At 39.5% G+C, this 21426-nt stretch overlaps 1 protein-coding gene across 1 annotated transcript in view; it reads left to right on the top strand.

Moving 5' to 3' along the window:
* Nucleotides 1-895: 895 nt before the first annotated feature.
* BMP5 (bone morphogenetic protein 5) overlaps nucleotides 896-21426 on the top strand; it is a 123656-nt gene continuing 103125 nt past the window's right edge. Inside the window, exon 1 of the mRNA XM_084752394.1 lies at nucleotides 896-2088. Within this exon, the coding sequence (XP_084608520.1) occupies nucleotides 1596-2088 (493 nt within the window). The 5' untranslated portion in view covers nucleotides 896-1595. The remainder of the gene's footprint in view (nucleotides 2089-21426) is intronic.

Below are 21426 nucleotides of genomic sequence, written 5' to 3'. Positions count from 1 at the left end.
CATTTCCTCAGCTTAGGAATGGCATCTTAGAGAGGTGCACGCCTTCTCCTCTATACCCATCACCAGTCAGGAATTCCACTTCCAACCTCTGTGTAGTTACGGAAGGTATTTCATCTTTAGCACAACTGCCCTTTATTTGCACAACTTAAAGCCAATCAAAGTACTAAGTACACTTTGTAATAAACATCTCATTGTAAGCATGCCTGCATTTCAGTTGCAATGTGAAAGCTAAGACCGACAGTACTAGATATAAGATATTTCTGTTTCAACTATTGATTTAATCAGAGTAAACATATATTTCTGCTTAAATCTTTTCTATAGACAATTAAGTTGGAGCTATCTAATTCCTATCCCTGAATTATTATAACCTTTTTTTGAGGGGGAGGGGGAAGTAGAATATACTTGCTAATGATTCATTGTCTACTTTTTTGCATCAAAATAGCTTGGTTGTCATTAAGAATCAATAAATTTATTCTAATTTTAAGTTTGTCCTTTCATTTTTTAAAAAAGAGGTAAATTTTAATGACTTTCAAAAGCTAGAAATAACCCCGGACATGGAACTCAGACCAAGCAAGTTAACTTGCTACAACCTGAGACTTAATATAGAAATGTATTAAATGCATTCCACTAAAAAAGACCTAAAACATTTCTGTATGGAAGGGTGGCAGAGTTTTCAGCCTGCTACTTAGAAACTGGCTTTCCTCCTCCCTGGAACTTGTACACCCCATTTATCACCGTTGAATGTTACACGCACGGTTCTAAAATTGCGAAAATGGAGGCTTTTCTGGTAGCAAAAGGGTTAATTTCTTTTTGCTTTACCAGTTTCAAATTACAATGAGAAGCCTCTTCTTTCCCAGCAGGGTTGTGCTTACATTTCTCTTTAGATCTCTCTTGAAGAGGGCTGGTATATTTGTGCCTGCTGGAGGTGGAATTAACTCTAAGAAGGAGGAAGAGATTGAATGAATTTACAGGGAGGATTTCATATAAATTCAGGGAAGCACATTTGCTTGAACAGTCTAACCTTGGGTCTTGGTTTACACTAAGACCATACAAAAGATGTTCAAGTTATCACTAGGCTGCCGGGACAAACATAATTCCAACCCCAAGGTGCAGATCAGCGTAGATCTGTGATTCAGACCTCAGGATTTGTTTTGGAGAGAGTTCAAGCATTGGGAAGAAGTCAGAGCAAGAAGAGAAATTGGGAGCTGCAGTCCTATCAGAAGACCAGCTTTCGTCAGTTCAAATACCACAGGCCTGATTATCATAAATTCACATAGGAATGCATAGGCTATTTGATCAAATAATTTTAGCCAGCTTTTGCTACATCAACACGGCAAACGCTCTCAGCAACTGTGGATAATTAGCGATCTGACTTGCAGCTTGCTTAGTGATAAGTACTCTTGACGTGTTCTCCAACATTGGAAGCGGGAGAAGAAAGGACTGAGGGTGCTGTGTTCAGAAATAGCCCTGTCATGAAGAATAGGTAAATCTGTTTTCACAGCTACTGGCAAAGTGGACCTCCAAGGAACCTGGATCATTATTACTTTTTAAGTGGACAAGGATTAAAAATACCGACTTTGTGCCTTTGTACAAAAATGCATTGGACTGTGTTTTTACTTAGGGGTCTTGCGAGCTTCCTGTGGAGCGGCTGGGTTCAAGTGGGCTACGCAAAGGGAGCCTTGGGAGACAACCATGTCCACTCCAGCTTTATTTATAGAAGACTCCGGAACCATGAACGACGGGAAATCCAGAGGGAAATTCTCTCTATTTTGGGTTTGCCTCACAGACCCAGGCCCTTTTCACCTGGAAAGCAAGCATCGTCCGCACCCCTTTTTATGCTGGATCTCTACAACGCCATGGCCAGTGAAGAAAACCCTGAGGAGTCAGATTACTTGGTGAGGGTATCCCTGGCAGGAGAGGCCAAACAGGCAAGAAAGGCATCTGCTGCGGCCTCTCCCAGTGGGTATGCTCAGCGCATGCACTTATCCCCCAGGGGTCCTCAGACCACCCGGAGCCCACCTCTTGCCAGCCTACACGATACCAACTTTCTGAATGACGCTGACATGGTCATGAGCTTTGTCAACTTAGGTATGTTGTTCGTTTATTTGTTCATCCGTGCTACTATAAAGTGGAATTTTTTCTAAATGGTGAAGTAGCTTCTTGGTAGGTGGCCATGTGTATATATTCATTTTTATAAAACTCCTCTCCATAGCTCCTGTTTTTTTCTTTTCTTTCTTTCTTTCTTTTTTTTTTTTTTTTACACAGATACAAGATTTTGCTTTAGGCTACAGAGTCACATGTATTTAACACTGAAAGCTAAAGTTAAACAGTCATAGTTTGGGTAGAATGGTCCTTTGGGAGCTTATTAAAATTTAATTTAAAGATGTGCATAAAAGGCAACACTATAAAAAGGGGAACGAATAAGGATAGCAATGCATTGGGCAAAAGGAAAAAAGAAAGAAAGGAAAGAAGGAAGAACACAGTGTGTATGTGTGGGAAAATAGGAGTAACTTTCCAGATATTTTTTTTTTTGGTTAGTGATTTAAAGAGCATGTGAATACATATTCATATCTACTCAAAGTTCTCATCTAGAGGAAGAAATTATTGCAAAGGTCTTTAAATAAAATTAACCAAGATCAAATGAAACTGCAAAATAATAACAGTCAAGGGAGTTCAGTGAAAAAATAGTTTAGATAAAAAGTTTCAATCTAACATTAGTGTAATGACTAAAATGTACTCATAGCTAGTTGTTTTTTGACGTAGGCAAGATAAATGTAAAACTTGCTTTCGTGATATTTATCTATACCAAATTCTTCTTTGAGATAAAAACTTTTAAATTTATTTCTATAAATATCAGCAAATATATTAAGGAACAGCTTTTAAAATTATATTTCATTCAGTGCTGGTGATTCATGGTAGGTTTTAAATATTGACAGTCTCAAATGGCAGATCACCACCCAGTATTTCCAGAATATTAAAAAGTTTACCTACTTAAAATGACTTTGAAAAGGCTGTTTTAACTAAAAATACTTTAGTGTAAACTAAAGATGAATTGGCTATCTTTAGATGTTTAAAGGAAAGTAACATTAAACGTAATTTAGTTTTAAGACTTAAAATTTCACTAACAAATTTAATAAACTTTATAGAATCAAGAACTTTATAAAGTAAAAACCTTTTAACATTTTAGTTTAAAATGCAGTCTGGGGTTGACTTCAAGATATTTTACTCTAAACCTACTTATAAATATCCTTGTATACTGTCTCAAAGGAAATACTTTTTGGGAAGTCAGATAGCAGCCAGTCTTGGTGACACGTGGCCAGGTTTGTAATGTATGCTTGTTAATATGCTGTGGTCCTGGCATGAAGGGTTAGGGGCGTGCGAAATCATGGGATTTGTGTTACAAGGACAAAGTTCTTAGTTCTGAGCTTTAGAGAAGCCATTGTCCACAGCACACCAGGTGCTCTGCAGGTCATCCTCCTGACACTTTCTTTTGTACATATAATTAGCAGGTTTCAGTGAGAGCTTTCCAATAGAACGTAATTCTAGACTGGTTTGGCTGTTTCTTCTTAGCATAAGGGTCATGGGAATAGTCCTCATAGTGCGTTTAATTTGCAGCTTTTTCGTTCAAGTGCATTAATATCCATAGAAAACTTTCATTCAGTATAACTAAATGTAAACCACGAAAGTCACTATATTCAGATGTAGTCATCTTACATCGACATATACCATGTAAATGTCTAAATATAAAGCAAAACCCATCACTTTTAACTTTTAAATTATTGTAGTGGTTTGTTCACTTTAGAGAAACAAATCTAAATGATTAGACCAATGTTAGCTATTTGTTTAGGTCACCTAAAATGTGACAAAAGAGAATTTGTGATTATGCAATAATAGCGAAGTCATTTATCTGCCTTAATAATATATTTCATTAAACCGAATCTTTTGACAATTTATAATATGCATTTGTTATTTTAAAAAAATTATTAGATTTTTTGCAATTGTATGTCTCTTCTTATAGGTACAGATAAAATAAGAAACAATCAGAAAACAATTTATTCAATGATCTCTAGAACCCTGTTTTACCATTAACTAATAATTTTTCTTTTAAATTAAAGAATTTTTTGGTGTTGGTCATAGTATGACAGTGTAACTGTTTATAAACTCATCATTCAGATCAACATACAATTATTTATTTTGTTCTAGGGAAATAATATTAGCTTTAAGCTCCAGAAACTTATTTTGATCAGGGCTAAACAGGTGATTGGTGACATTTTCCTCAATAATAAACCATATGGTCTCTTCTTTATTAATAACCCCCAAATAAATGTCTCATAAGAAATGATTAGAAAGTGGATTCTGATCCCGGAGGAGTTTCTTGTAGCTGTCCTGAAGTAAAATTGAGCTACAATTTTATTATTCTTAAAACATGCCAACTCATACAACCAAACTTTATAGCCAATCACTACTTAGTGTAGAACTCACTTCTGTGTTTCCTCCGAGCATAAAACAAATCAAAGCATACGTGGAAAGGTAGATGTATAATGCCATCATAAACCAACCAACCAAAACAAAAACAAAAACAAAAACAAAAACAAAAAAACAAAAAAAAAACCAACCAAAATCCAGTGCTTTTAGTGTAACATTCACCAGGATGTATTACCTGTACTGTGTTTCACACTGTTATGAAGCTAAAGATAAATTTGCTTCTTCAGCATCTCAAAACATGTCCACGCCATGGAGACCAAGTCCCAGTGAGTCCAGTTAGTAGCAGTAGGGGGTGTGTTTAGAGGAAGCCACCTGGGTGTGTAAACGTGTGGGTAGCATCTGTAACACTTCTCATGGTTAATTTAACTTAATCCAGATTCAGAACCATATCCAACAGAATATTTATTTTTAAACATTCGTGTGAATTAGTATAGTTCTCATAAGTGAAAAAGAGTATAATTTAGTAAAAGATAAAATGTAAGTGAGAGGACTTATGCTGTGTAGGCATCTAAACCTAAATAGACTCATTATTTTTACCTTTAAATTATTTTTTAGCAACTTGTTCACTTTAAAGAAACAAATCCAAATAATTTGATAAAATATAGTTTTTCTTATAGTAAGAGACTTACGAGCCAACCTCCTACTCCCACATTATTGCGTAACATTTAAGCTTTTTGCTGAATTGATGCTGCTTAATTTTGTGGGGAAAATTATCTTTATGGCAATTTTTTTTACATATCTATTTTTCTTAAATGCTTACTTGGTTTATGTATGAAATACTTATGCAAATGAACAATTAGATTATATACCTTTAATACTTAAGTACAATTCCTGTCATATAAGTATATGCCTGTGGGCATATTTCTAAAATTATTTTGAAATTGGATAAGAATTTTATCTAATTATTTAATGATAATTAAATTATTCAGTACTAAATATTTTAGAGCAAATCATAAAAATGGGAAATATGTGTTATTCATTGTTTACATATATTTTTCTGAAAGTAAAAATTGACATTTGTGTTTATTAGTCATTTTTGGCTCATTGATACGTTGATTTTAAATCTTTTTCAGATATATTTTAATAACATGTACTGATGTGAAAGTATAAAAGTATATAGACATAACTTTTAAGATTTTCATGATTTATAACATGTTTAACATGTTATATGAAAAGGAAACAGTGCAGGGAACATTAAATTAAGGCTTTCTTCTTAAAAATCAATAAGCTCTCCTGATATTGGGAACAATATAATGTTTATGTGCTCATTGACGTTGTTTCTGCTTTTGGCTGATTCAAGTGCTCAGTGGGGAGGGACTCGTACATGCACATGTGCAGGGACGGCACCGTGGCACAGAGTCTCTGCAGCAGGGTTAGTAACAGGTGTAACAGAAACACATCTGTAAACACATTGGAAAGAAAGCTTAAAAGTATAAATGATGGGTTGAGAGAACAGATGACTTGAAACCACTGTAGCACATATCCCTGTATTATGTTTGAAATAAGAAATCCCGATACTGGGCAATACAACAAACGTTATTATTATTATTATTATTATTATTATTATTATTATTATTATTATTATTATTATTATTATTACTATTATTATTCTGTTTGAAGGGAAAGAACTTACTGTTAAGGATGAGAATCTTTTCCTTTGTCACCAGTGATCCTCCTCATTTATAATCAAGATAACTAGATTGTGGTTGTTAAAGCTATTTTATTGCCAAATGGCTGGTGCAGCTCCCGGAGGGAGATTACTATAAACATAGTTTAATAAAAAATTTTATATCTTAAAGGTCACTTACAAAATAGCTAGTTTCAAAAGTCTAAAGACAAGTACCTGGGGAATTGGGAAGGAGTGGACCTATAGAGTGAACCTATAGAGTGGACCTACAGAGTGGACCTATAGAGTGGACCTATAGAGTGGACCTATAGAGTGGACCTATAGAGTGGACCTATAGACGGAAGGAGTTGGAAAGGCCCCAAGCACTGCCTCCAGCTCCTGACTCCCTCACCCTCTACACCTACCCACTCTTTCCTCTCCCCCTGTCCCGACTCCAGCACTTTTAATTCTCCCCTTTTTAGTTCTGTAGTTTCTGGAGCCTCCAGGCTATCTTGGCATGCTGTCTTTACTGCTCCCACCCTTCCTGGGTTTTTGCCTTTGGTCTTACTTTCTTTATAACTAACGGCTTATATTAGTTGAAAATCAATTAGTTCCAGTTTGAGAAGTCAGGTACAGCCTCCTGCTTTCTCAGTGGCTGAGTAGGAAAAGGCAATGAGGTGCCAGTTGCAGCCTCCACCCACAGGGAGGAGAGTGCCCCAGGGCAGTAGAACCCACGGATTTCTGCTGTCCCCTCAGTGCTTTCTCCCACGGCCCACCCCTCCCTGCATTCTTTTCTACTCCATTTGCGGTTCCCTTTGACAAAACTTAATTGATGTTTTTGACTTAACTATTCTTAAAGATGATTAAAATTTAAAGGAAACAAAATTCAAAGCAAAGCAAAAGACTGGGAAGACTACAACACTGAATAAAACGAATCCAGCATTCAACTCCCCGTACATCTTTTCTTTATATTACTTTTATTTAAGACTAACACCACCCATATTAAGACATCATTTTCCTTATTAAATTCTCAGTGGGCTAGATTGAGATGATGTAGGTAAGGCTGACGGAGAAATAAAATAACGTTTTAAAAGTCCTTTTTTAAAAAGGCAGTAAGTGAGGTAGTTATTCAAAGCTGGTGCTGGAGGTGTGCAGGTGGAAAATGTGTTAGGAAATCCTACCTCCTGCTGGCCCCAGCAGCTGATCTAACATCCCCAAGCGCATTAACTCTAACAAAAAGCCCTACCATCCTTCTGAGTTAAAATACTGACTTGGGGAAAAGAAAAGTATATGTCTCAGTATATGTGCGGAAGGAACACACAGACCAGCTACTATGTGTAGTAAATAATGTAGTAGCTCGGCTTAGAAAAGAAAAGAAAAGAAAAGAAAAGAAAAGAGAAGAAGCCACAGGTCAAAGGAAGAGGTTTCCCTAACAGACAGGGGCTGAGATCACAAGAGCCACTCACAGCACTGGAGGGGAACAATGAATCCCTTGTTCTAAGTATTTATGAGGTCCTCTTTGCACCTTCAGTTCATATTTTACGAGCTGGGCTGTGGGGGGGAGGTGGGTGGTGGGTGGGAGGGTTCCCCCCTTTTGCTCATCTCTTAAAATAATACCCGTGACTAAGATATCCTTTAAGCACAGCAGCTAGCCTTGTCAGCCAGCTCATTCATTTGGAGGGGAAAAGGGGCTTGTTTTCTTTTTGTTGTGACGTTGGTTGGGAAGTTTAAGGTTCAGCTCACAAGGCTTGACAGTAAGATAAAAGTAATGATGGGTGTGTTTATCTGCCTTTCCCCACCCATACCCCCAGAAATGCTTAAAGGAATCTACATAACCAAGCAGTCATCTTTGTAATTTGTATAAGAGTTATTCAAACAACTGTGGATACATTGAAAAAAAAAAAAAAGAAAAACTTTGTTAATGTAAAAAGTGTTTAAAATGTTGGGAAAGATATTTATAAATTAGTAAGAGTAATATTTAGTGCTTTTGGAAAAAAAGAAAGTAACAATGTTACTATATTCAAAGAGGGTGCAATATTCTTTGCTAAGCAGGCAAATAGCTAAATAAATATTATGTGATACTTAGATACCAAAGCCATGTGGGATTTAAAATAGGTATGATGGCAGTTAAAGTAAGGACCCACAATTCTATAATTTCTAAGATAACAGGTGTCCTTGTCTTCAGAATATATCCTTTATCTTCCTTTTCATAAGCAGTGGGGTATTAAAGGCCCTCTTGTGTGTGTGTGTGTGCGCGCGCCTTTCTTTTTTTATTATTAATTTATTCAGATTACAATTCAATTGTCATCCCATCACTTGTATCCTCCCATTCCTCTCTCCCTCCTGCTTTCACTCTATTCCCCTCCCCTAGGTCTATGACCGAGGGGGACCTCCTCCCCCACTATATGGTCATAGGCTATCGAGTCTCATCTTGGTAGCCTGCTTATTCTTTCTGTGAGTGCCATCAGGCCTCCCCACCAAGGGGAGGTGGGCAAATATGGGACACCAGAGTTCATGTCAAAGTCAGTTCCCACTCTCCACATAACTTTGGCGAATATCCTGTCCATTGGGTATATCAGAGTAGGGGTTCGATGTTTTCTATTGTATTGTCCTTGGTTAGTGCAATAGTTTGAGCAGACCACCCTGGGCCCCGATCCACCCATCATGATGTTCTTCTTGTAGGTTTCTAGGACCCTCTGGATCCTTCTATTTCTCCATCTCTAAAGACCCTCTAAATACAAGAAACAATTCTGTGATTTAGAAATATAATAAAGTATATTTTAGATATTGTGTTTATTTAATCAGTTGCTAAAACCAAATGTTAACTTGTTAATGTTGGATAGGCTTTCTAGAATTGTATGTAAGCTTTGGCAGTTGCCACCAAGCCTGAGAAGCTGAATTGCGCCCCTGAAATCCACATGGTAGAGAGAAGTGATCCTTTTAAACTGTTCCCCGACCTCCATATACTGTGGTGTACACACACACACACACACACACACACACACACACACACACACACACCAATAAATGTTATATGTACCCAAGTGAGTGCCAGCCTTAAGAAATTCATGGTCAAGCTCTGTAAAAGTCTATTTGCATTTTATTTGGTGCTGTTGGATGTCTCGGAACAAGAAAAACATTAAAGTTTGTAACTTTTACACAATCCTTTAATCGTGATCACTGGCCAATCCCAGCGGCTATTATTTCCTGTGCACAGGTTTCTTTGGCAGTTATCACTGTCCTTAGCCTACACAGAAGTGTAGGAAACACAGTCCTTCCAGAATGGCAGTCAATAGCGGGTTACTGTTCTTAACTGATTCATTTGTAAATTAAATTTAAGTGTTGTCTTTTCTATGATCCTGTCATGGAGGTGCATGGTACGGAGGAGGTACTTGCCTTGTTTGGAATCCAGCTTACAAGCTGGCAGGCAGCGTAGCCTTGAGCAAGCTGGTTGGGTTCTCCGTGGCGTTGTCTCTGTCACTGGCTGTCAGAGAATGAAATAAATTACCGAGAACAGTGTTCAAAAGACATTAAGGCATGGACAAGCATCTGGGATTGTTATTTGGGTTGTACTGGTGTTCAGCATTTGTAGCATATTTATAAAAGCGGCCACAAAAATCTATGAATCCCAGTGTGAGACAAAACTGAGTGCGTTCCGGGGGGTGATGCCCTCCCCCGACTTCACCCCCTTCCACCTGCTGGCTTCATAGGTCACGAGAGTAGGAAAGCTATACCTGCCCGCCATTGGCTGTAGCACTTGGAAGAGTAGGCCACACACCTTGCCTTGGCGAAGGAACACGGTGGAGCTGCTCAAGTGGAGCAGGTGAGCTGCCCCAGGGCATGAGAGCTGGAGAGTTGACCCTGCTTCCTGCTGATGGCCGCATTGGGTGGCCCTTCCCAGAGCAATGCTGGGGAGCTCGCCCTGGTGGGGCGGATGCAGGAGCGAAAGCAGATTGCCCAGCTCAGCTGCCACCGAGGCCCAGATCCAGGGCTTTGAGTTGGCCCACCTCCACATCTACATCTGTGAACTGTTGGAGAGTGTAAAAGGGATTGGTACTGATCCAAAGCTGCAGGATCGCCATGACACAGGGCAACAGCAGGATAACCCGGAGGTTCCAAGATTGACGGTGTCGCAAGAAGCCAGAGGTCTCGAACCAGACCAATGACTTAATGCAGTGAACGTTTGCAAGTGAAGATGTGTGGACAAAAAGGTGTAACTGTAGGGGCACACTCTGACACACTACAGCTTCCACGACGAGGTGTTCCTATGCTTTGTTTTGCTTGTTTATTTTTTGTTGTTAGTTTTTTATTCTCTTTGAGGGGGAGGTTGCAAGGGCAGAGGGCAGATATGAGGGGACTGAGAGATGGTTGGGACTGGTGTGCATGATGTGAAACTCACAAGGAATCAATAAAGAGTTAAAACAAAGCAATACGACTATGAGCCCTTGTCTAAAAAATGGCCAGCAATTCAAAGATGGTGCCAGAGGAATATGAGGCTAAAGAAAAGGCCCTACTAGGCTTGGGGTTCTTCTTGTCTACGCCCACAGCACTGGCCCTGAATGTGGCGTTTACTTACCAGGGTTAGCACTGAGAACCACCCCCTGTTTATCCCTGTCTTATCCCAATGTCTGTTTAGAGTCCCAGAAGGAAAGAGGAAACACTTGTAAGCTGAATCATTTGAGGAAAATTTGATTAATATTGATATTGTTGTAGTCAGATCTTCTCAACAAAATGGAGGTGATAGTTCAGTTGCTCAGCACAACTGAGGCTTTCCGTCACTCTTAGGCACACGATAAAAATTATTACCACAGGGCTGGAGAGATGGGTCAGAGGTTAAGAGCACTGCAGGCTCTTCCAAAGGTCCTGAGTTCAATTCCCAGCAACCACATAGTGGCTCACAGCCATCTACAATGAGATCTGGTACCCTCTTCAGATGTGCGGGTGAGCATGCAGGCAGAACACTGTATACATAATAAATAAAATAAATCTTAAAAATATTATTGCTAGAATCTCAAGGACAGATATATGGCAAAGGTACCTTGAGAGGAACCGTAGCCTTGGGAACAAAGGTGCCACCTAGGCAATCCTTAGATGTCCGGCAGGGAAGGAAAGCAAACAACACATTCCTAGACTGTGTTCTTGGCCATGTTTTCCTTTCATACTCCTTGCTGATTGCCAGAGAGCCTATTGGCAGCCCTTGAAATCCTTGTGATGCTGAGGGCAGGGCAGCAAAATGTGAAAAAGAGCCAGCCTTGAGGTACAAGCTAAAGACGTTGGACACAAATGAATAAACAAATAATTGGATGCGTGGTCCTTTGAGTTATAGAATTACTCTACTTTCAATATAAATTACTTATATACATGTTGAAATAAAAAAATTAACTTATGAATTTTAAATGGGGGAATCATATTTTCTCTTGAGAGAATTATTTCAGGAGCTGAAAATAAACGTGAAAATAAACCACCCCATTCTGGGGGCGCGGGCGGGTGAGGGGCGGAAGATCTGTAAATTGTCTATACGCTGTTGATTTTCAACATTAGAGCTTCTTCAGAACAAATTGAGTTTTTAAAAACGATAAAACAAACATGTAAAATCCCGCCCCCTCACAAAAAACAAACAAACAAAAACAAAACACAACAACAACAACAACAACAACAAACCTGCTAAAGAAAGAGAAATAGCGACATTAGAAAGAGACTTTGGTACCCAGGCAGCAGATTTAGCATGGGACACGCTAGAGAGCCAGCCATCGCGGGTGAGTGCAGAGAGCATCGCACTTTCCTTCTAAAGGTTCACCCTAAGCTGTGCTTTTACAGTGATTCATGTCTGTACGTTAGCGTTTGGGTTCTGAGCGCAATCATACAATATCCTCACATGTAGCGCTCACATTCCACGATTAATGTTGCAAGAAAACATAATGTTATGGTAAGGTAAATTGGGATTATTGTCTTTCTTGCTCACTACCTCCACTCTCCCCAGGTAGAAGTTTCTGAGTCACAGAAGCAGAATTTAGTAGAATAGCAGGCGTTTCAGCCATTTACTTCTCATAAATAACCCAACCCCTGAGGCTGGAGGCCGAACCCACCTTCCTCTCTCTCCCTTAATCACAAGAAACACTAGCTAGAGTGCTCGATCCTGGTGTATTTCAGGTTCTTCTTCAAATTTATAAGGTATTATTATTTTACGCCTTAAATTTTCCTTCTTAAGAAAGAGATAATTTTTACTTTTATGTTATCTTATGGGTGTTCTGCCTGCACGTATGTCTGTGTCCTGTGCGCGTGTGGTGCGCCCGGAAAGCACCGGAGAGGGTCAGATCCTCTGCACCTGGGGCTCCGGAGGGAGGGTTCTTACCTGCCATGTGGGTGCTGGGAACTAAACCTGAGACTTAGGCAGGAGCAACAAATGCTTTTAAATGCTGAGCCATTTATTTGCCCAGGCCCCAAGTTTCGTATTTTCTTTCATTATTAATTGTGCAATAAAAGACAGCTTAACTTGATCTCGTGCAAATATGTTAACAAACTGGAGGAAGGGAAAATTGTTCATCAAATGGCCAGCTAGAGCTCATTAGCTGTACTCTCAGCTGATGGGGGGGGGGCAGGGGTGGGGGAGTTGAGGGGGTGGGGGTGGGTTGTTTCATTCCCTGTTTGGTCGCCAATAGGGTGTAAGTGTGAGGGCTTTGTGAGACTGCTAATATACCAGCTTTGATTCTGAAAGCCGCATATCTGTGAGCAAAGGATTTCACTTGACTGGAACTGTGTTTAACCCTTTCAAGTAAGGATCACAGGAGAACACTGTAATTTGGATTTGGTAAAAAGTGCTGCCGCAGGCCTGTGTGGCACACAGTCAATGAATATGCCCCCCCGCCCCCGTTACTGCTGCTAGAACAGACGCCAAGGAGTCTAAGGCTAGCAGAGATTCACAGTCCACCAGGCTTTGGCGTGTGGACGCATCAGGAAAAAACTGAAAGACGCACATACCTTTTCCTCTATCCAGATAAAAATCAAACGAGGCGTCAAGCTTCATGTGGAACTGTTAGGGTTTGACGTGGAGAGTGAGCATGCGCTCACGTGTCTGAGCGCCCTCTTGCCCGCTGCTGGTGCTGTTTTTTGGGTGTAGGTAGTTTAGACCCGAGGCTTGACTGGAGGAAGAATCCTGCTGAGGGTGAACACCAAGGAGGATTATCCTGATACTCCGATACTCCGATACTCTTGTCAGCAAAGTCCCTCTGCTTGCTAGTTGGGGCTACAGAAGGAGTTACCACACACTATGCGACCAGGAAGCCATCTGCTCTCAAGCCGTCTGTGACTGCGTCTTCTCAAGTCATGAGTCTAAAGCAGCCTTCCTCTCACACACTGTTGCTGCCAGGTGCTTGGGCACAGTACTGCAAAAGGAGCCAGTAGGACTCCTGTGCTCCCTAGGCAACACCGGTGAAGTCAGCTACGGAAACTCTTTCAGATGACCTACTGTGGCACTCCCCCGTGAGGCTTCACAGCCATGGATTCTGTGATGAGCTTCTGGTAGGCGCTTTTCACATTACCGTCTTCAGATTCGTGGAACTACTGTGTAGTGTTTTTTTTTTTTTTTTTTTTTTTTTTTTTTTTTTTTTTTTAGTGTAGCTGAGAGATTATAACAAAGGGGAAAGAGAATACAAACCGAAGTTACAGAATTGAAAGATGCTTGGTTGAAAGAAAATGGACTTTCTCCTAATGACCCTTTGAAGAACGAAAAATAATAGTCAGTTTTTAACATATATTTTCATAAGTCAGTTTGTTCTTTGATCCTTAATTTTTATGGCAGGCTCATGATGAAAATTTAAGTGAACAAACTCCTGACTTTCAACAAGGAAAGTCACTGTTCTCCAATAATCATGGAGTCCTGGAGGCTTTAGTGTTGCCTGTAATTCAGATTAAGTTTGAGTTGATGCTTTTTCATTCAGAGGGTTCTCATTGTCAATTGTATTCTTAATGCAAATTTGTTCTGTTTAGAATTCAGCCTTAAATTCTGTGGCTTTGTTACATTATTTGTTTGTACTAATTTTTTCCCCAGGTAACGGCTACCTCTTTGTTGTTTTGTTCAAGTTACAGTAATGATTGTAATATTTAAAACAGGTTGAGAGCTTATGAGTTTGATTCCAAATTACCCAAAAGGCTATCCATGACAGCTCAAATGCTCAGAAGCTATCTGAGTTGTCCTCAAGGAAGGAAGGGCAAAGGTCATCTAAATTTTCAAAAGTTAGTTGTTTGATCTGTCTGTGTCTTGGCCTTTGGGGGTGTGTATATATAACTCAGATCATAATATTTATATTGACTCTTGATATTTTATAATATATCCAGTGGGAAAATATATATTTAATAAGAATCCTCAAAATAATTAAAAATAACCATTCCTGGCTTTTAATTCACTTCTTAAAACACAAACTAAGACCATATATATTCAACTTAATTCCAGAATCAAGTGAAACTAAAGATACTAGCAAACCTGTAAAAACATGTATTGTTATTCAAATATCTATCTTGAGTTAACCTCTTGTACACAAGGAAAATAGTTTTAAAATCTCAGCCCGTTTTATGTAGTGTGTCACCTTGAGCAAACCCCAAGGCGGCCTTTTAGTACAAAGGACAAGAAGCAGTGGGGGAGCCGTGGAGCAGCAAGCCTGTGGCTCCATCAGAAGGCTGTGAAGCTACAGGAACGCACTGGGGGACATGTTAAAGGAAATATCTTAGCAGGCTTACATTTACTTCACAGTGGGTGCTAACTGTACAGTCCAGGCAGGCACAGCTCAAATGCTCAGAAGCTATCTGAGTTGTCCTCAAGGAAGGAAGGGCAAAGGTCATCTAAATTTTCAAAAGTTAGTTGTTTGATCTGTCTGTGTCTTGGCCTTTGGGTCTGCGTTTCTTGTTTAGCTGTATTTGATTGAGCCCTTTCCCTGCCTTCTGTTGTTTATCTAAACTATGTTCAGTGTTTGTTTTGTTGCTTTATACCATCAATTTGATACAGTTTCAGTTTGTAATGAGTCAATGGAAATGCGTTTCACAACTTGTGAAATGGAAGAGAGTTCTAAGAATTGGCCTAAGGCCATCTTCCTTGTACCTCCCTGGATCTGCCCATGCTACTGGACATTGGATAATAATGACTAGTCAATAGTTAAGAAAAATTGACTAGTATTCTCTGACTGTTTACTCTTTACCAACAGTTGACTCTTACTGTGGAACAACATAGTAGCAGATTATAGATTTAAATGTTTTTAATTATTTCATCTATCTATCTATCTATCTATCTATCTATCTATCTATCTATCTAATCTATTTATCTATCTATCTATCATCTACCTGTATATTTGCGTGTGTGTGTGTGTGTGTGTGTGTGTGTGTGTGTGTGTGTGTGTGTGTGTGTTCTTTTTTTTCCTCAAGTGGGACCTAGGAACTACAGTCTTGAATAAGGGATTATGTGGCTATAGCTTCCTGAAGGAAGCAGGTGGTCATGAGGCAGAAGAAAACAATTGCTCTGTGGCCACCAAGGGTACCAGTCTTTGTGCCAAGCTATATAACTCGTCAGTTACAGGGGGGCTAGAACTATGACTGATCTGTGCTGTTGACTCCGCTATTTAATAGATAAAGCTGGCATGAACAAGGAGTAAATTTGACAGAGCAAGAAACAGCTAAGAAGTCAGAATTGGCCTTGACGGGCTGGCTGGAGATTGCGAGGACAGAATAAATCAGCTAGAGGCAGGAAGGGTCCCACTGTAGGGCCACACAGGAAGAGTTGGTCTGCAGCTAAAGGTCCTGGTCGTGTTTGAACTCCTCTGATCCAGACTGACTGGTGACTCTCACGAGGCACCTGCTGGAGTGGAAGCCGAGGGCTGTGAGATAATGGCTCTCCGTAAATTAGGGAATTCTTTTTTCAGATAGAAAGAGACAGACGTGGTCTCGCCCGCTAATTATGGCTGGAGCCTGACAACTGCACACTTGGTGCTTATCTCTTGATTTGCAGTAGTTGTAGAGTGGATGTCACAAGTGCGCACAGTGGGGGTGACTTAGCTTATTATCTCTGTGCTGTACAAGTGCTGAGTACACTGTTTTTGTTTTTTCTGTCCCCCACTTAGTTTGCTAAGGAAAGGCTGAAGTTTAGGGTAATCAATTATATTCTAAGGAAAATATTTCTGGAATACAAATATTTTCCAAAACAAATACATAAAGGTAATTCACCCAATTACCCTTAATTCTAATTAGTAAGCAAATCACTCTACTAAACGGTGCCATCCATAGCTACATCCTAAACTTTATCCTTGTGACCACTGATGAGCAAACTGTGCCATCCATAGCTACATCCTAAACTTTATCCTTGTGACCACTGATGAGTGTAGTTCTCACCCCCATCAAGGAAACTTGTATTTTTCTTAAAGAAAATTATTTTGTAAAAGTAACTAAATAAAATTCAGTAAGATAAAACAATATATAACATTGGAATAGGAAAAAAAAATCAAGAAAACAGAAGGAAAAGGAGCCCAAGAGAAGGTACAAGAAACAGATTCATTCACTCACACACTCTGGAGTCCCATAAGGACAGCAAACCAGAAGCCATTATATATAAGCAAAAGACTTGTTAGGGTAAAGAGAGTGAAGAAAAATTTATATAAATAAAAATGAAAGATAATTAGATAAATTTAGATGCTGTTGAGTTAGTTTCTGCTGGTCATTTGTTGCTGGGTATACAGCCTACCCTTAAGAGTCGTCATCTCCTCACGGAGACTCCCTTGGGGGGAAACTAAATATTTATCTGCAAGTGGTTATCAATTGGAGATAGCTCTGGGTTAGGGATGGGGGCGTGTGTCTACTTCTTTCATGTCTAGGATCCCATCTGTAGCCCTGTGCAGGGATCATGTTGATCTAGAGGGTCTTGTTTTCTTGGTGTCCTCCTTCCCCTCTGGATCTTTCACTATTTTCTGCTTCCTCATCTGCAGGGATCTCTGAGCCCTGAGGGGGGAGAGATTTGATGAAGACATCCTGTTTAGGGCTGAGTGTGCCGAAGTTTCTCACTTACTGTGAAGTGTCTGCCATGGGTCTCTTTATTTGTTCCCATCTGCTGTAGGAGGAAGCCTCTGTGGTGATGGCCCAGCAAGGCACTGATCTATGAGTATAGCAGAAAGTCACTAGGAGTCATTTTATTGCTATGCTGTTTTACTTCATTTTTTAGAACTATGGTATTTGGTCCTTGGGCCCTGAACTATCTAGTCTCAGTTTCTTGGTCACCCAAGCCTTGTTGGGTACTGGCTTGATCTCATGGAATAGAGCTTAAGTCAAACTGGATATTGCTTGGTTACTTATCCGAGCTTTGTACCACCATTGTACTTGCCTATCTTTAAGCAAGACATCATTTGTACATCAAAGTGGTTTTAGCTGGGTTGGTGTTTACATTTCGCCTTTGGTAGCATGCAGAGTAAGTTCCTGTGCCAAAAGATGGTAGCACATAGGGGTGAAGACTCTATATAGGCACCAGGTCAACTTCTCCTTGTTGAATGAATTGTGTAGGTGTTGTCTTCAGCAACGGAGTCTTGCTGTCTGTTTGTGGAGGGCAACCTAGAGTCTTGGCAACATCCTGGGTTGCGTAGGAGTTCCCATGGGATCCTTTCAGCCAACAACTCAATTAGGTCTAACCCAATCCCAGTACTGGAAGTTTGATTTGGTGACAAGAAATGTCCAATTTGACCTCTCTCTCCCCCATTATTTGGCAGCTTCATCTAGGTCACCTACATTTATGTATATTTTAGGAAGCTTCTACTGTATCAGATTTTGTTCTGTCCCTCAAATGGCCCTTAGCTATAGCTGTTTCTTCCTCCTTGGCTCCCATCTCCCTCTCCCCTGTCCACTTGACCTTCCATCTCAGTCCCCCGCCCCCTGGTGCATCCATAACTATCTGTTCTATTTCTCCCTCCTAGGGAAATATATCTGCCCACCACTCCCCATCAGCCCCCATTCTATACCTAACCTTTGTAGTTCTATGGATTGTAGCTTGTTTATTAGTGACTTAACAGCTACTATCTGCATATAAGTCAACACATACCATATTTGTCTTTCTGGGTTGCCTCACTCAGGATGACTTTTTTTTTTCTAGTTCCACCCACTTACCTGTGGATTTCATGTTTCAAAAATGGCCAAGTAATACTCCACCATATAAATACACTATATTTTCTTTATCCATTCTTCTGTTGGGGGATATCTAGGTTGTTTCCAGTTTCTGGCTGTTCTAAATAGAGAAGCAGTGTCTCTGTGGCAGGAGGGAGCATCCTTTGCATACAGAACCAAGAGCGGCATGGCTAGATTTGGAGTAGAGCTAGTCCTATCTTTCTGAGGAACCATCACATTCATTGTCACGGTGGCTGTCACCACGGTGTCACATTCTCACCAGCAATGGACGAGTGTTGCCTTTCTTTCACATCCTTACCGGCATGTGCCCTCTGTCATTTGCTTTATTGATCTTAGCCATTCTGTCAGGTGTAGGATGAAAATCTCAAAGTAGGTTTGATTTGCATTTTCCAGATGACTCAGGATTTTGAACATTTCTTTAAGTGTTTATTAGCCATTTGAGTTTTCCTCTTTTGGAAGTCTCTGTTTATACCTATACCCCATTATTTAATTGGGGTATTTGTTTTATTGATTTAGTTCTTTGAATTCTTTACATATTTTGGGTAGCAGACCTCTATCCGCGGTGTAGTTGGTAAAATCTTTCTTATTCAGTAGGTTGCTGCTTTGTCTGAATGACAGTGCCCTTTGCTGTGCAGTAGATTTTCAGTCTCATGAGCCCCATTTATTAATTGTTGATCTTAGTGCCTGTGCTAAAGGTGTTCTATTCCTAAAGTCTTCCTGTGCCAATGAGTTCAAGGCTATTCCCCACTTTCTTTTCTATCAGGTCCAGTGTATCTGGCTTTATGTTGAGGTCTTTGATCTACTTGGACTTGAGTTTTGTGCAGGGTTATAAGTATGGATCTGTTTGCATTTCTCTACATGAAGCCATCCAGTATGATATTAACCATTTGATGAAGATGGTGTCTTTTTCCCAGTGTAATTTCAGGCTTCTATATAAAAAAAATAGAATTGTCTATGTAGGATTTACGTCTGCATTTTCAATTTGATTTGATTGATCAGTGTATCTGTTTCTGTGTCAACACCGTGCTGTTACTATTACTATAGCTCCACAGTACAACTGGAAATTGGGGATGATGAGACTTCCAACAGATGTTTCGTTATTGAGGGTTATTTTAGTTACCCTGGGGTTTCAGTGTCCCCATATGAAGCTGAAAACTGTCCTTTTATAATCTGTGAAAAATTGTTTTGGGATTTTGATGGGAATTGCACTGAATCTGAAGATTGGTTTTGGTAAGATGGCCATTTTTTACATGTTGTGGGTGCTGGGAGCCAAATTCAGGGTGTCTGTAAGAGCAGCATGCACTTTAAACAGTGACGTTGTCTCTCCAGTCCCTGGTTTTATTTCTTTAAGTTGCTTCTAGAGACTTTCAAGTTTTCACGTTTGAAAATCTTCCACTAAGATAACTTCACTAGAAAATTCATAGTAAGAATTTGATAATAATTTCATAATTATTTGGAAGTGTGTTAAGCTTCTTTATATTACTGGCTGATTTGATATAAACAATGACCAACATAATGATTGTCACAAAAAGATGTAACTGCACTTAAATTCTTCACTGTCCGTTATATCACTGTGCTGTGCAGTAAGCTGCCACAGAATGCAATGCTTATTAAAAGAAAGATGATAACAATATTCCAATTGGCAATTTTTTGTACTAGTATCCACACATTTATTTTTACTGGAAGGGATGTTTCATCACTGACATTGTCCAGAGTTTCTGACATGATAATGATAAAAGCAGAATAAATATAATTACGCATGTTATTTTAAAAAAAAATGCCAACAGAAAACAGACGTCCTTGCCCAACACAGAGAGGCTCACAGGCTAACCTTCTACTCACTATGATCTTAGTAGGAAAGTAATGGCGTTCAGAAAACTCAAACTTGGCCAGAGAGAGGGGGAAAGGAGATTATTTTTTATCTTTGAGAATATAATTTGTTTGCAACATATCTCTCTTCTCTTTCTTTCCTCCAAACCCTCCCATGTAATCCTTCCTCCTTTCCTTCAAATTCATGGCTTTTTAATTTTTGGTGGTGCTAATTGTTATTTCATGCATATGCAACACACACACACACACATTCTGAGCTATAACAATAACAAGCATTTTAACAACAAGAGTGTGTGATAAAACATTCATTTTGAAATTAGAATATTTCATAACTATAAGAACAGGGAATTTACTAAACTCTATACAGATCTTAAAATAAACTGTTGTAAATTCTCACCAGCATTATAAAATCTTACAATGTCATTGTAGTGTAGGATTTTGGAATAGTAAACCAACATCCTTTTCAGTTTAGCCATGAGATGCCATGCCTTCTATTTTGTTTCTTTAGTTTTCAGAGTATTTATCCAAAAGGCATATAGATGCATCTGTGCCATACTAAATGAATGTTATTAAAATATCTGTGCTGCTTCCTTTATGTTTGGTATTATGTAAGTTCTACACATTTTTTTTGCAAAGCTTTCTTTTCATAATTTCATTTTCTTTTTTCCAAGCACCTAGTATTCACACAACAAGATTTTATATATCATGCTTTCTGAGTTGGATTCATTTCTATATAGTGAAGGTAGCTAGAAATATAAATGGAAAAAGATTCTAAAGTGTTAAAGTGTTAAGTAATGGGTACATAAGATTGCATGGCTTTTTGGTTTGTTTGTGTTATTGGTGACAGGCATGGAAGGTTGAGTTACAGCTATTCTTTGAGATTCTTCAACTCCACTATAGAGTCATGCATTCAAGATATCGTTGTGATGAAATGCACTTTAGAAGGCTGATTGTTCCTCTGACCTTTGTAGGACACATAGTGGTGCTCTGGGTTTCCCAGGCCCACAGAGTCCTCTCAAGCCGAGTGGCCCTGCTACACTTTTCTCTAGTGGTGCCCCAGTGGCAACTGTGTTGACATTTCCCTCTCCACAGCACTTCCGGGGCTGCCTCCCACCTTCATGGAGAAGTTGACCCTCTGGTGGGCTCCCAGCTGGACTCTGCTTGCTGCTCCTTCCAGCCTCCCTCAAAACCATTAGCCAACTCTCCTCCCTCTCCCTCCCTTGCTGTGTGTCTACAGTACAGTCTGTCCTAAGACAGGCCAGAGGGTTTTTTTGTTTGTTTGATTTTTGTTTGTTTTGTTTTTACAAGTAATTTCTGTTTTCTGCCATAAAATACAACCATCCCCTAAAAGAAACAGCACA

This window comes from Acomys minous (genome assembly GCF_964271855.1).
Source record: "Acomys minous genome assembly, chromosome: 13".
In the NCBI taxonomy this organism is placed as follows: domain Eukaryota; kingdom Metazoa; phylum Chordata; class Mammalia; order Rodentia; family Muridae; genus Acomys; species Acomys minous.
The sequence above is the reverse complement of the archived record's forward strand: the minus strand, read 5'-3'. Positions and strand labels throughout refer to the sequence as shown.